We start from the raw sequence: 15,862 nt of genomic DNA on the forward strand, positions 1-15,862 counted from the left end.
TTACATACTGGTCTCTGTTTTCACTGGGGGTTAGGGAGCTGGGCAGGAGGTTGGAGACAAGGAGAGACACAGACAAAAAAGACACTTTCTTTAAGATAATACCGTAAATTTAGTAGACAAACTTATATAACATAGATTCAGAGTCTTGAAATATACTATCATATATATCTATATATAGATATGCCTTTTTTTAGGTGAAATAAATATATCCACATATACTCTTCTTTTCTTTTTTTTAAAAAACAGACCAGCTTTACAATTGCAGACACATACCAGCACGATGAATTGACATGAGGAAAAAAGGCAAGGGGAAAGAAGAAAAACAATAATCGTTCATTTTTCAGAGAAAACACTCAAGCTTTGAGTTCACACCACTGGTAGCTGCAGTGCAATTGAGCTCATGTACAATTACATATCTTTACTCTGTGTTTCAACAACAGTTTTTACACTCAGTAAGTCAGATAAGTTTTATTTGAATTTGGGTCAGGAAATTTAAATCGCTTGCTATGTGAATGCATAGAAACACGTCACAGTTCATGATTTTCCTAGTTTGACTGAAATTTGTGTTATGAATTGCTGATTGTAATCTTTTTTGAAAGATGTAAATCTGTCGATGAAAATTATGGCATATGTGTTTCTGAACAATTTTGGAGATATTTTCACTCAAATGGTGTTGGAATGAGAAACAATATTCTCAGATATTAAGAATTTTCTCTAATGCTACCCACTGCCACAAATACATATTTATATATATGTAAATTAAATGTATATATATCTAGATTTTTTTCCTTAAAGAAAGTCAGACAAACTCTACACAATAAATTTATGTTAAAAGCATAAGTTCTCTCTCTTTTTTTTTTTTTTTTTTTTTTATTCCATTGAAGTAAATTATGGCTCAGATGCAGTTCCAGGCAATCAACATGAGTTGACCAAACCTTTAGGAAAGATGGCTCAGGCATTTTTTTTTAGCAATTATAAAATGCAAATGTATTGTGCCAGCAGCTCTTATTTTCATTTTTAGTGCTCTGATGTCTGGTTTCCAATAACAAATTCAAAATTTTGGTGGTTATAACTGATTACTCTAGCTAAGTGCTTGACATCGAAGTGTAACTGCTGGTATCAAACTGGTTGTGGATTAAAAAGCTATAGCTCTTGATTAAACATTTACAAGATGAGAAATACCTTTGAAAAAAATCACAGGAGGTGCCATTGTTTATCTCGCACACCATCACTCAGATCCACCATTTATCTAATCTGCTAGCATGCAACACAGGCACAGTAGCTTTGACATCAAAACGGCAAATCCCAATCAGATCATTACACAACCATGCCTTCATGCTCATACTTGACATGTCATGTATGGCAGGAGCAATTGGAAAAAGGCTTGAAGGATACTTATCCCTGGCTTGATGGTGAACAAACCTGGGTTGATAAGTTTTTACAAATGCTTCATTATTTCTAGTCTTTGCGCCACTTGAACCTCTTGTAGATAAAACATCAAGTAAACAAAATAATAAAACTGACTTTTAAACCATCATAGCCCTCGCTTTTTAGCATGTACCCACATGATAAGCATACTGTTGTTCATCAGGCTAAGTCTACAATAACCAAACATTAGCTCTGTCTCTATTTCCTTACCATGCATGTAAACCCTCTGGAATGCTACAATTTCCAACCTTAAGTATCTTCTAGTAGCTTTTGTTGCAGCACGGGCGATGGCGGCTGACTGTACATTCAGTCGAACACAGGCAAGGAACAGAAACTGCCTCCATTTTTGTAGTTAGGTAGTTGAGAAAACATTTCATTTGCACCCAAGCTTGAACATTATGGCACAGTGATTACAGTGTATTAGATCAATACATGTCTTGACATATAGAACACCATAAATAGCAACAACTATAACACAGAAGTAAAGTAATGGTCTCTAAGTATAAAGCTTCAGCATGAGAAAAGGTTAACTAATGTATTGCTCAAAGAGGAGAGTAGATGAATTGATTTATTAACGTGCATGTGTCATGGATGTATTTGTGAATGTATGTTGACATGTGCAAGTTTTTTTTTTTTTTTTTTTTTTGGGAGATAATGTAAACTGCAGGATAAAAGGAACACAGCTGCTAACGTCTTACAGATTGATGTTGAGCTCTACTTAAGTTTGGCACTCAGCTTTTCATTAAGCCAGAAGAATATCAGTCACAGCTGACTTACCCTGTTGTCAAGAATACAAACACAGAAAATCACAGACACACAGAATAATCACATTAAGGAGAGGAGCCAAGAGGAAAGAATAGGAAAGGAGGTGACAAGAAAAAAAATTATAAGATTCACATGTAAATAAGGTTTGAAACAAGTAGAAAAGTAGAAAGAGAAACAAAAAGTTCACAGGAAATAGAAAGGTTAAGATACACGGAAGTAGGGGGGAACAAAAGAAGCTAAAGAAAAGCAGTGGATTCCAAAAAAAGCAGGTGGTTATCACCCTTCCATCCCTCTAAACAAGAAGGTATTGATCACACAACATAGGTGCCTCAAGTGGGCGTCACAGTTCTGTGGGGGGTGTAAACAGTTTGTTGGGGAAAACAGAAAATTGGGGAAAGCGAGTTGTTTAAAATAAAAACTAAGAGTAAGAACACTGTTATGTATTAAAGGCTTCTGAGAGCAGCAGGCATACAGTACTATAAAGTTCCTGAGCCCTCAGCAAGCATAAAGATTCTTCTGAATACTTTCTGCTTCAACTCCTTAAGTTCTACCTCTTCTGAAGAATTTGCTTTTATTGGTTAGCTTGATTCCAAATGCAAGTCTATACTTGTCATCCTTCACATACTGAGAGGATTATATGGAAACAACCTTAAATACAAGAATGGTCCTGTGTTCCTTTGACCTACTCCGTTGGTTTGTTTGGCTTTTAGGTTTGTTTGTGCAGAACTTTTGGAAAGGGCTCAGTGCATATACTGTATTGACCTGGCTTTACAGCCATGTTTGCTGATGTGTAGCCATGTTTGCAGATCATCTACTTTCAGCTTTGTAGGGTTTTCTTATGACTTCAAAGGCCTTGCTGGATATCAGACTTCACTCTCCACGCTGGAGAAATGGGCTGAACCTCTTCGTGAGCAAAGGCTCTTTGTTTTGAGGGGTAAGTGAGGAGACTGAGGAAATCTCTGGGGCTGGGGTACAGAGCGTAGTCTCTGGTACTGCAGTTTGGCACTTGCAGAAGCCACTGAAGAGGCCTGGGGAGCCCCCTGTGTGGAAGAGACCACTGACGGAGATGACACAGAAGAGGAAGAAGTAGGTGGAGGGGCATGGATGGAGTGAGATGAGGATGGTGGAGCTGGAAGGGCAGGAAGTGGGGGTGGCAAATTAGTTATAAGAGATGACGGGGGGGATGGTTGTCTCCCTCGATCTCGATCCCTGTCTGTTCTCTGTGTTCGTTGCTGGAGACTGAGATTTGACTGGCTGCCGGATTTAGATGGATTGTGTGATCGTTCAGGTTTGGATGAGGATGAGTCATGTTTTGGCTTCAAGGGACCACCAAAACTCTGGCAGTGGTGGTACAGCTCTTCCTGGCTTCGTGAAGTTGCGCGGGTCCATTTTGAGGAGCGTGGATGATGTCGTGGGGAATGGCAGGAGGAACAAGCTGCGTGCCCTCTTCCCTTGTCTTTTGATTTGCGCTTACTCTTCTTCTCATCCTGTATGTGAAGTTTATCCACTGACCAGTATCGTCGGGGAGGTGGTGGAGTGAGAGGAGGTGGAGGCCAGTGTGAACCTGATCCCCACCCTCTATCCCCTCCTGCACTAGAACCCCACCCAGTCTCTGCTGTACCCCATCGTTCTCCCCGTTCCAGGAACAGGTCATCTCTGCTGTTGATGCTGCCTGCTTTGTCCCTGGAGGGATAAGTACTAAAAAACCAACCCCCTCCTCCAATCCCTCCCACTGCCCTACCTTCATGATCCTCCCAGTACCTCTCAAACTTTCCAAATTCTCCTGAAGAACCATCATCATCAGAATATATCCCAACTACCTTATCACGTTCCCGTTCCTCATCGGATATAGTCCTCTCTCCTCCACGCCTTTTCCCATGCTCTGTTTTCCTCCTCTCTGGCTCTGAATCTTCCACTTCATCCTCTATTTCAGACTCCCACTCGTGGAAGGACAACCCTTCCTTAGAATGCATTTCACCTCTTTCGTTCCTTCCCAAAAGTGGTTTCCTCTCTCCTTCCTTTCCCATGGCATCTCGGTCTGAACTTTTACTCTTCCTTCTTTTAGAGGAAACTGGTAACAGGGGCAGAAAGGCAGATGGAATAGCGTCAGAAGATGGGTTTCCCCCTCCCCAGAACTTGACGGATATAGAAGGCTTGCTACTAGAGCTATGATAGTGCTTGCTGTTCCTCCGCCTGTGTTGTTTTTCCTTTCCTCTATTTTCTTCTCCATTGTCCCTCTCTTTATCTTCTCTATCCTTCCTTTCATCTTCGCCGGGGATGTTCCAACCATAGCTTCTGATTGAACTCTCGCTCTTTTTCCGAAACGACTCTCGTCTCAAGGGTGGGTATGGGGGGAAGTCCGGGGTTCCTGATTTGAGTTCCTCTCTTTTTTCAGCATCTCCACCCTCTTGCTCTGACTTTTTTCGCTCTCTCTTTCTTATCTTGTCATCTTTCTTCCTCTTCTTCTTGGCTTTGCGCCGCTTTCGCTCCCTTTCTCTCTCTCTCTCCTCCCTTTTCTTCTTTTTTCTTCCCTTCTTCCTCCTTTTTCTTTCACGCTCCCTCTCTTTGTGATGTCTTTTCTCCTCTCGACCGACTCCTCCTTCTCCTCGTCCTGTTACTCCTCCCTTACCCCGCTCTCTGTCACCCCAGGATGCCCACCACTCCTGTAACTGTGCCAGCTGACTGCTGGTCCTCTCTCTCCCATATTCTCTCTGTGGACGAGGCTTTCTTGGCGGGACTGGAGGAGGTGGTGGGCTGCATGGCAGTGAGCGTGATGACATGCGCCGTGAGCGAGCCTTCCTTCGTGAACCCTGAAGGAGGCTGGACTCCTCTGTGAGGAGATCTGAGTCATATTCGTCATCTACCATTAAATCCCTATCGCCCGCTCGATAACGAAAACTCAGTGAGGAGTTATAGGAGCTATCACTGGAGCATGAAGAGGGGGAATTTGACCGAGAAAGTGAAACAGAGGATGAAGAAGAGGATGATGATGATGATGATGAAGAGGAGGAAGACGAGGCACTGGAGCATGATGAGTAGAAACGACATGGAGAGGAGGGAGTGGTGGGGGTGTGTGTTGGGGAAGAAAGGGGGACGGGAAGAGGAAGTGGTGGAGGGGGGCGGCGTCCCCTTCTGCCACCTCCATCGCCTGCTCCATACCTCCCACCTCCTCGCCTTCCTAGAGGGAGTATATTCTCATACAAGGGACCTCCTGAGCCTTTTCTCCTTGCCTGAGTTAGGCTTCCTCGCCGCCAGAAGGGAGGCCTTCGAGGGGACGATGGGATTGGAGGAGGCGGCTTAGAGATTAGATGCCCCTGGCCTTGTTGGGGGCCTTTGGGAGGAAGCCGTGGCATCCCTGAAGCTTTAAGACCTCGAGAACTGGCTTTGGGAGTCTGCTGAAGGCCTACTGCCTGTTGGTCTGAGTTGGCTCCTAATCCTTCTGGATCTATAGGACCATAGTAACGCTTATATTCATCTAGCCCTGTGTCTCCTCCACCTCCTGTTCCACCTGCAACCCCTCCTTGTAGATTCCAGTGCTGTCCAAGGTTTTGTTGATACTGTTGTTGAGTTGGTAGTTCAGTGATCCCTCCTGCAATTCCTCCAATGCCCACACCTCCACTACTGCTTCCACTCATGACTTTCTCTGGCTTTGACCTGTTCCAGCGATCCACCACAGCCAGTCTGCGGTCATGACGTGGCAAGAAAGTAGAGCAAGGCATGGGGCCTTCCAGTAAGGGACTGTTTGAGGGGCCTAGAGCCATTGCTGAATGTCCTGTAGTTGGCGGTGATCCAGGTAGCATTGTAGTATACGTCTGTCCCTGTTGCTGTTGGTGATGCTTCTGCTGCTGCTGCTGTTGCACCATGGCAATAGCAGTTGTGTTGTTCACTGTGGCTGTAACAAGGTGTTGTTGTGGGGCAGCAGGCATGGTGGTCATGGTGTGGTACTGGGGCAAAGAGCTTTTGCTTCCTCCTGGCACTGTCTCATCCTCAAACTGGCAGCAACTGTACATCCCCTGGGTAAAAAGATAACAGAGAGACAGTAATTAGACCAACAGGCTGCCAAGTGTGATATGAAAGAACACAGTGTCTATGTGTCAGAGACAGAAAGACACAAAATGCCCAATATCCCCAATTTTGAAAAGGAAACCTATACTGTCTTTAATCAGACATCTGTACAAGCCATATAAGCATAAAGTTATCGTTTGACTTCCAGTTCATGATGACTCCTTAGCCAAAAAGATTAGCTGAGAAAAAAAGACAGACAACCTATATTTCTGAGTTATACATTTGTGTTTTTTTATTTATTTTTTTTTTATTAATTTTGAACATCTTCAACATTGTGAATATTCCTGTAAAAGACATTGATTTGTTGCACTTCATGGATTAGTAACACTAATCCTACCTGGTGTAGGAAAAAATTATCTTTCCAGCTAACAATGTACCTAATGAGCATCATAAGTTTACATTGTTTACATTAACAGTTAAACTTTAATGTGGTGTTTTCAAACCCATTTCAAGGAATAAATTTAACATTTGTAACTTTTCTTTCTTTTTTTTTTCCACTAAAAATAGCCAGTTCTTTCGTTTCTTTGGGTTATGGCTACACCATTGTTGCTTAAATGAAGATTGTGCAACTTTAATGCTTAACTTGGAAAATATTTTTTTTCAACATTCTGGGTAATCACTGTGGATGATTTCCTTCTATTTCTGACAATACATATTACCTGAAGTTATTTATTGAAAAACTCAAAATAGGGGTTCATGTGTCCACTTGATTGTTTTGAAAATCATTTAAAAGTGTATAAAATCTTTATCACCACTGACATCTACCTGATTCCAGTTCCTGAAATATAGATGGCACAATTCTTTCATGGTGGTTTTCCATTGGTGTGATGAGAACTATCTCATCATAAACACAACAAAAAACCAGGAGATGGTGTAGGAACCAAAGGTTGCCAATGTTATATTTCATAGTCTTTTCCTGCAGGTAGATTTGAGTAGGTTATGTTAGAATAAAGAGTTATTTCCTTATTTCATGCTTTTATTGTCCTGTTACTTGTGTAAAAATATAATCACCTTCACTAAATAAACTGCAAGACCAGACTGTAGAGCTTTATTCTATCTCAGCAGTAACATGCAACACTGCTTAATGTGTGCGATTATTCATGTCTGCAGCAATTAAACTCTGCTCCAGTTCTTCTTTTGTTGTTTAAGAGTTGGTTTTAATCCCCATGATTGTCCTTTTGTATATGTGATTTTGATTCATTTTCTGTTCTTTCGTTTTTTTCCCTTTATCCAGCCTGTTCCTTACTCTTGTTCTCCAGCCTGTCCTTAATTTTGTTTATTTGGATTTTCATTTGTTTGGACTTTTTGGAGAGCCTGCATCTTTTTTCTAAAGCACCTTTTCCTCCTTTTCTGAGTTTTTTTTTTTTTTTTTTTTTTTCCAACTGTCCGCCTCACATGGGTTTGCAATTAGGTCCTTCAAAGCAGTGATTCCCAACCCTGCCTCAAGGCCCACTATCATGCAGGCTCTGTATAATTCTGCTATTGTGCCATTAATTTGAGTCAAGTGTGTTGAAGTAGGGAAATATCAAAAGTCTGCAAAACAGTGGGCCCTGAGTACTGGAGCTGGCGATCCCTGCTTTAAAGAAGAACTCACCACATTATGAGTAAAACATCAAGCAAAGACCCTAGAAAGAGGTGTAAATTACCAGTGCCTCATAAAACCTTTTAGGTTTAAACCCAGCATAGAATCAGCCAGTTAAAAACATTGCAATCTAAGCCCTTAATTCCCTTCTGTGACAAAGTGCTCCTTCTCTTTTTTTCATGTATTTACACCTCAGTGTAGATGGATGGGATTCAATTAGCAGCACAGAGTGGTCATGTAAATCTAAAACCTCTATTATTTCTCATACAGTAGGTGAAGATGATTCATATAATATCCATCACATAATAATGATAAAAGATGCAGAGCCTCTGTAAATCTTAGTCCTCCACTAGGACAGACATCTGATGGAGAGGCCATAATAATGGTCCTTCTGGACACATGAATCAGCAGTCCCAGCTGCAGAAGTGCTATCGCAGTCTCAAGAGCACCGGATGCAGCGCACTGTGAAATTGAAGCTAGGGTAAGTCATTGACTGGGTTAAAGTAAGTCACAGAGCCAGCAGAAGAGTTTCAACATATACTTTGGTAGAGAGAAGCTAACTGCTCAGGGCACTGCAAAAGGAGTGGAGAAATTTTACATGGAATTTATATTTTTATCCTCAGAATTATATTATTGCAGAACTTTGTATGTCTTTAATGTATGAGGAATATATGATGACTTTTTTTTTTCTCTCTGTTGATTTACTATCCAAACAGCAAAATTATTAAACAAAGTGTGTGTGACGAAGTTTGAGTTGCTATTATCAATAACCTGGGGGTGTCAAACTTAAACTGGTGTCTTTTTAGATTATTTTTAGGTTTTAGATTCTTACCCGCTTCAACACACCTGACTTAAATTAATGAGTCTCAAGAACGAGAGTTTGCCATGCCTGAGATAAGCATTTGCAAAAACACAGTGAGTGGGTTTTAAGGACAATTGTCCAGGGCCAGTGGCCCTACAATTGAATTGCAAAGACAATTCTGGCTCACAGTGTCAAGTTTCAGACTAAAATAATGCACTGGCTTGATAAAGTAACAGGGGTAAATATCTGGCTATGCTTCATTCTTCATTAAATGTGCAGTTTTGTTTTCCTGCCAGTGTAAAGTTGATTGAAAATAAGCAAATGTGACAAAAAAAAAATAAAAAAAACAAAAAAAAAGATCTTGCTTACAATTGTTTTTTATTGTATGACTTTATTAACGTTTACTAGAATGAACAGGTTATGTTTTCTACAGCATGTGGCACTTGCATATGGTTTTCACTTTTTAATATTTTGTGCGAAAACATCAGCCATATTTATGCTGCGGGCTACTGCAGGTCAGAGGTAGCACCTGCTTGTTGCTCTGGTCTTGAAGCTCTGAATGTCTCTGCATAAACTGTGGGGCTTGGAGTTTATCCCACTCATAATATCTCTGTTATGAAGCCAACTATCAAGCTCTGAAACTGTTCCACAGATTTAAAGTGTACACTGTTTACACACAACACAGAACATAATTTAAAAAAAAAAAACAAAAAAAAACTTTATGTGGTTGCAAAGAGTCAGTCCGCAAGACCAATCAAGGCCATTAAATAAAGTATTCAGTAAAACATGGACATGCTTTTCCTATCAAAGCAAGCAAAATGTGTGCAGATATTCACACAAAATACAGAATTCAGGAAACAAAAGAAGCACTTGCCTACCTATAAATATTTAATTACCCATAACAACAAACAAAAGTGTGAGCAAATTGTCTGCAACTGTTAACGGAACAGAGCACTCAGTTATGTTCAAAGCACTAGTAAAAGAAATTAGAGTTGTTTAGAGGCAGAAGATTTTTATAAAAAATGCATAATAATTGCCATAAACTTTCCAGAGAACCAAAACAAAGACACACTGCTAAAAACTATAATAGAAAAATATTATGTCATACATGTCAAAGTTTTGTAGCTGTAAAATTAAAAACTGAGGTAAAAAAAAATGTAGGCTACAGTCAACGGACCAATATCCTAATATGAAGCTTCAGTTAAAAGGGATGTATTGGGTTGTTGATGATGACAAAAACTGTGATGTGAATTTTTTTTTGTGTCATTTTGTGTCAATATTTTAATACACACGCTCCAGAGGAATTAGAAAACAACCTGCAAATCATTGTCTGGTTAATGTATTGTATATATATATATATATATATATATATATATATTCAGCAGAGCCAATTCCTCTTTCGATCCATTTAATGTGGTGATATTGTTGACATAAAAAGGAAATCTGTTGTGTTTTTGTATCAACCATATAATTGGATTGTGTGTATTTGCTACACCTGGTTTGGGAGGGGCATCTGGGGTGTGGTGTACAAATTCACTATTTGGTGCAGAACTTTTTAAATTAGCAATTGTCTGTGTTGTCATGCAGGAAGAGCTAATGAATCACATTCTTCTGTTATACCAGGATGCTGGTCTCACACCCTCACAGCCAGTGTTTCCATATTTTTCCTCATCTCATCTATGTCTTCTCCACATTCCGTTCTTGTTGCTTGTTCCCCTCCTTTCCATCTTTCTGGCCTCCCCCCACCAACACCTGCCATACTCTAACACCTCTGCAACCCAAAACGTCCCACCATCTTCTCAGTCCACTCTATTCTCCTCTATCTCAAAGTTCCCCTCGCTCACCGTCCCACTTCTCCTCACTTTACCTCCCCAATCACACCCCCTCATCTATGTACCATCCCTTTTACAGTACCTTGCAATTGTTCCCATCTCTCCAGTAATTCCATGCCCTTTCTCATTACTTTTTGCCCATTTCCTCTGTAGCTTCTCTTTTTCACCATGGCATCTTTACTAAACATTTCCAAGACCCCAAGCTGAGCTTACAGAAACTCTATTGGCACTAAAAAGAAAGAGCTGTGGAACAGGTAAGTGATCACTCTGCGCTGAACTCTTGGACTCCTCCTGGAATGATGCCCAGGATAAATGATGTTCCTTGTTTTGGCCACCTCTTACCCCTGCTGGGTGCCAGAAACAAGTACCAGTATAGAATGGCACCTATTGTGCCTTTTTGCAATCTCTATCATGATTGTCTCTGAAAACCTTTCATCTGTCTTCCTTATTTATAAATGTATTTCCCTGCATGAAGTGCATTTCAAGGAAGAAACAACTTTTTTTTTTATTTACATTTACAAGGAACCATGTACAATTTCAACATAAATGTTGCCTTTTGATGTACTGTACCATAGTTAGCTATAGGTTAATATACATTTGCAGTCATCTGGCAGGCCACACTAAAACCATTAGTACCATTAGGTTACACCCCCCAACCCACCAAGACAAAAACATACTCAGTACCATAAGAAAATAGAAAAGGTTCAAAATTACAGTGATGTAAGTTAGTGGTTAAAGATTTGTGTGATTTTTAAAAATAGTTTTAGTTGATAATTAAAGCAGCTCCATATTGTAACTTAATGCATTCCACTGTGTAGTGGCTTCAAAAGAAACGGCAGGAAGGTACATTACAGTTGTAGGTAGAGGCTATTCCTGTGGATCTAACAGAACTGGCAGGACGATAACAGACAAAATCCAGCAAACATGCAGGGGGCAGGCTATTTCAGTGACTATTTCAATAGATTCATTTTTAAAAAACACAAAAAGGGATTACTGCTCACATCATTTACCAATGCTCTCCAATGAAAATAATTAGAGTTGTTTAGCGCATTAGTTCTTCCTCAAGTTGAGGGTGTACAAATCAGGAAGATCAGCTGCTCCAGAGTCACTGAAATAATGACGTTCCAGTTGGAATTTTATCCAGAAATGACAAAGTGATCTTGATTTTTCTCATAGGTTTGAGAGGACCCCAAGGTTACAGATTTAAAGATGGCTGCACCCAGTACCACTTGCAGTTCATTGTTGTCATAATTAAAATTCTTTTTATTGTGTTTTGTGTTCATTAAGTTTATAGCGTCAACAGCAGAGAGTTTTTTTACAAGATGGCGCCGTCCTAGTGACAGCCTGTTGCAGTAGTTCCACGCAGTTGTGTTAGTTTATTGTATTTTATTGCGTTTTTTGTGTGTTTTTAATCTTTATTTTTACACTGTCCTGCGCATCATCACCACGCACAACAGTGAGATGCTTTTCATACAGATTGCACATTTTTTACTCTTTCTAATTGCACTTGGATCTCTCCGGATTACTGGGAGCCATGCCTGCTACATCTCCACCGGCATTATTTACACGCGCGACCAGCTGATGGCCCTGGGACACCCGGCTCTCTCGGCTGGAGAGAGGCCCTACATACCCGAGGAGCTAAAAAGGAGACGGCGAGGCTGCAGAGCGGGGCTTAAACGGAGGACGAAGAAAAGAAAGTTTAAGCCCTACATCCCTGCAGTCATCACTGGTAACGTTAGATCACTGGCAAATAAAGTGGATGAACTGGAAGCGCTCGTCAGGACACAGAGGGAGTACCGAGAGTCCAGTATTATGTGTTTCACAGAGACGTGGCTGCACGACCAGATACCGGACTCTAACATCACCATCCCCGGCTTCCAGACAGTCCGAGCCGACAGAGACACCACCGCGACCGGCAAGAAGAAAGGAGGAGGCCTCGCCGTGTTCGTAAACAACAGATGGTGTCACCCCAGTCATGTCTCCATTAAAGAGCAGCTCTGCATCCCGGACATCGAGCTTGTCGCCGTCGGACTTCGCCCATATTATTTGCCGAGGGAATTTACCAGTGTTATCGCCATAAATGTTTACATTCCACCATCTGGTAACGCAGAAGCAGCGTGTGACGTCATCCACTCTGTAACTGCGGGACTACAGACGAAACACCCCGGGGCCTTCATCGTCATCACAGGTGATTTTAACCATGTGTCTCTCTCATCCACTCTTCCAACCTTCCACCAGTTTGTTACATGCACCACCCGTGAAAAAAAGACTTTGGACCTGCTGTATGCAAATGTTGAGGATGCATACAGCTCCACTGCCCTGCCACCACTGGGCAGGTCAGACCACAACCTAGTCCTGCTCTCACCATCATATAAGCCTGTTGTTCAACAGCACCCAGTCACAGTGAGGACAGTGAGGAAATGGTCTCCTGAGGCCATGGAAACACTGCGGGGAGCGCTGGAGGCCACGGACTGGGATGCGCTGTATGAACCACATGGTGAGGACATCGATGGCCTGACGGACTGTGTCTCTGACTACATTGGGTTCTGCATTGAAAACACCATCCCCACAAAAGAGGTTCGCTGCTACCCTAACAACAAACCGTGGGTTACCAGCAACCTGAAGATCCTTCTTAATGAGAAGAAGAGAGCCTTTAGATCGGGGGATCATGCTGAACTCAAGCGTGTACAAAGGGAACTAAAACACAGCATAAGGGAGAGCAGGGACAACTACAGGAGAAAACTTGAACACAAACTGGGGGACAACAACATCAGGGACGTCTGGAGGGGGATGAGAGAGATCACAGGCTTTCAGAGGAGAGGTGGGGGTGCAGCTGAGTGGGACAGGCAACGTGCCAACGAGTTGAACATGTTTTTCAATAGGTTCAACTCCAACCCCTCCTCCACTGGCAGCCCCTCTTCTGCATCTCAATCTCAATACAACAACTCCCCACCTCCCCCTACCAACACCACCACCTGCTGGGACCCGTTCTCATCTCCTGCCCCCAGGACTTCCTCACAGCCCCCACAGCTCTTCCCCACCTCCGACTGCAGACACCTCTTCGCACCTCTGTTGTCACCTCCACCCCCCAGCCCACTGCTTACATCCACCTCAGAACCTGCTATACCCCCCACCCCCCAGTCTGGACTCCACATCACATCCAGCCAGGTGAAGAGAGAACTGGAGAGACTCAAACAGAGGAAAGCCGCTGGACCGGACGGACTCAGCCCTTATGTGCTGAAAGCATGTTCCGGTCAGCTCTGTGGAGTTCTCCAGCACCTCTTCAACATGAGCCTACGCCTTCAGAGAGTGCCAGTGCTCTGGAAAACATCGTGCCTGGTCCCAGTGCCCAAAAAAGGACGTCCTACTGCACTGGAGGACTACAGGCCAGTAGCACTGACCTCTCACACCATGAAGGTCATGGAGAGACTGGTTCTGGCGCACCTCAGGCCACTGGTGGGCCCATCACAAGACCCCCTCCAGTTTGCATATCAGCCCCATGTTGGGGTTGATGATGCAATCATCTACTTGCTGCAGAGGGCCTACTCCTCCCTGGATAGACCTGACACATCAGTCCGCATCATGTTCTTCGACTTCTCCAGCGCCTTTAACACCATCCAGCCTGGACTGCTGAAGGCCAAACTTCTGGACATGTGGGTGAGTGCTCCCCTCGTCGCCTGGGTAGACGACTATCTGACGGGCAGACCGCAGTTTGTGAGATTACAGAACTGTGTGTCTGATCGTCTGATCAGTAACATTGGGGCCCCCCAGGGAACTGTGCTGTCTCCCTTCCTCTTCACCACATACACATCAGACTTTAAGTACTGCACTGAGTCATGTCATCTGCAGAAATTCTCTGATGACACGGCCATTGTGGGATGTGTGGAGGGGGGGAGGGAGGCAGAGTACAGGGACCTGGTGGACCGCTTTGTGAGGTGGTGTGGGGAGAACCACCTACTGCTGAACGTGGCGAAGACGAGAGAGATGGTGGTGGACTTTAGGAGGAACAAGCCTGTGCCCTCTCCTGTCTGCATCAATGGGACGGATGTGGACTCAGTGGACTCATACAAATATCTAGGCGTCACACTTAACAATAAGCTGGACTGGTCCACCAACACCATCTACAAGAAGGGGCAGAGCCGGCTTTACTTCTTAAGGAGGCTCAGGTCCTTCCACGTCTGCAATAAGATGCTGCAGATGTTTTATCAGTCTGTTGTGGAGAGCGCCATCTTCTTTGCTGTAGTGTCCTGGGGTGCGGGCATCAAGGCAAAGGACGCCAACAGACTGAAGAAACTGATCAGAAAGGCAGAGTCTGCCGTCAGCTCTAAACTTGTCATCCTGGAGGAGGTGGTGGAGGAGAGAATGCTGGCAAAACTGCTGGCAATCAGGGACAACCCCTCCCACCCCCTCCATAACACACTGGACAAGCTAAAGAGCAGTTTTAGCAGCAGACTGATCCAACCCCGCTGCTCTAAGGAACGGTACAGGAGATCGTTCCTTCCTGCTGCAATAAGACTCCATAACTCATCCACCTCTGCCAAAGCCATGATCACACAACTGGACTAAGCCAACCACTGAACTTACTGCAACCTATAACTGTCGCTTGATATTATATATCATATAATTATACAATATTTGTATCCTTTGCACATCCAACATTCTGTATCATCTTTGCACATCCTTTATTTACATAGTCATATTGACATATTAATATCTGATAGCTAGTTTCATTATTACTGCCACTGCACTTTATCTGCCAATCCACTCTGTATTCATATTTTATTTATTTCTAATTTTATTCCACTCTGGATTTCTATCTTTATTTGATTTCTACTTCTATTCCACTTTACTTATATTGTATATTTTACTTCTATTTTTTATTCATAGTTTATGCCACGTATGACACTGGACTACTGTAACAACGCAATTTCCCTTCGGGGATAAATAAAGTTGTCTGTCTGTCTGTCTGTCTGTCTTGTCAATGATAATTACGTTGTTACGGCGGGTTTGTTCATGAAAAAGCACAGTATGTTTGGTTTATTAATCATTATCACCAAAATTGGCTGCTGTTTTCATGGTGCACATTTTACAATAGGTTTGTGATTTTCTAGTTTTAAACGGCTTTGTAAATGCTCAAAAATTGGCTGTTTTGGAGGTGTCCATCTTTTTTTTTTATGCGTTGGTGCAACTGGAACGCCAACTATCCGGTAATGAAGTCACCAGCTCTCGACCGTTTGAAATTCTGAGGCAACTGGAATGCACCATTCCATTTAAAAGCCCTGATGTATTTTAATTTTTTTTTTTTTTTTTCCGTAATTTTAGAAGTTTCACACTACAGAAAGATAGCAAATTAAGTGAAGACACTTCCAATGATGGTGCGGGAGAGAT

The 15,862-nt window shown here is 42.5% G+C and overlaps 2 protein-coding genes across 2 annotated transcripts in view; one reads left to right on the forward strand and one right to left on the reverse strand.

Moving 5' to 3' along the window:
• Positions 1–851: 851 nt before the first annotated feature.
• The window catches only part of grin2da (glutamate receptor, ionotropic, N-methyl D-aspartate 2D, a), a 182,976-nt gene continuing 167,965 nt past the window's right edge, over positions 852–15,862 (reverse strand). The window contains exon 18 of the mRNA XM_042012134.1: positions 852–6,206. Within this exon, the coding sequence (XP_041868068.1) occupies positions 3,057–6,206 (3,150 nt within the window). The 3' untranslated portion in view covers positions 852–3,056. The remainder of the gene's footprint in view (positions 6,207–15,862) is intronic.
• Positions 11,800–14,118, forward strand: LOC121656906. The gene is made up of 2 exons (XM_042012135.1): positions 11,800–13,857; positions 14,095–14,118. Coding segments are annotated over exons 1-2 (1,923 nt in total). The 5' UTR covers positions 11,800–11,935; the 3' UTR covers positions 14,096–14,118.

The sequence above is a fragment of the Melanotaenia boesemani genome, chromosome 17, assembly GCF_017639745.1.
Source record: "Melanotaenia boesemani isolate fMelBoe1 chromosome 17, fMelBoe1.pri, whole genome shotgun sequence".
Lineage (NCBI taxonomy): Eukaryota > Metazoa > Chordata > Actinopteri > Atheriniformes > Melanotaeniidae > Melanotaenia > Melanotaenia boesemani.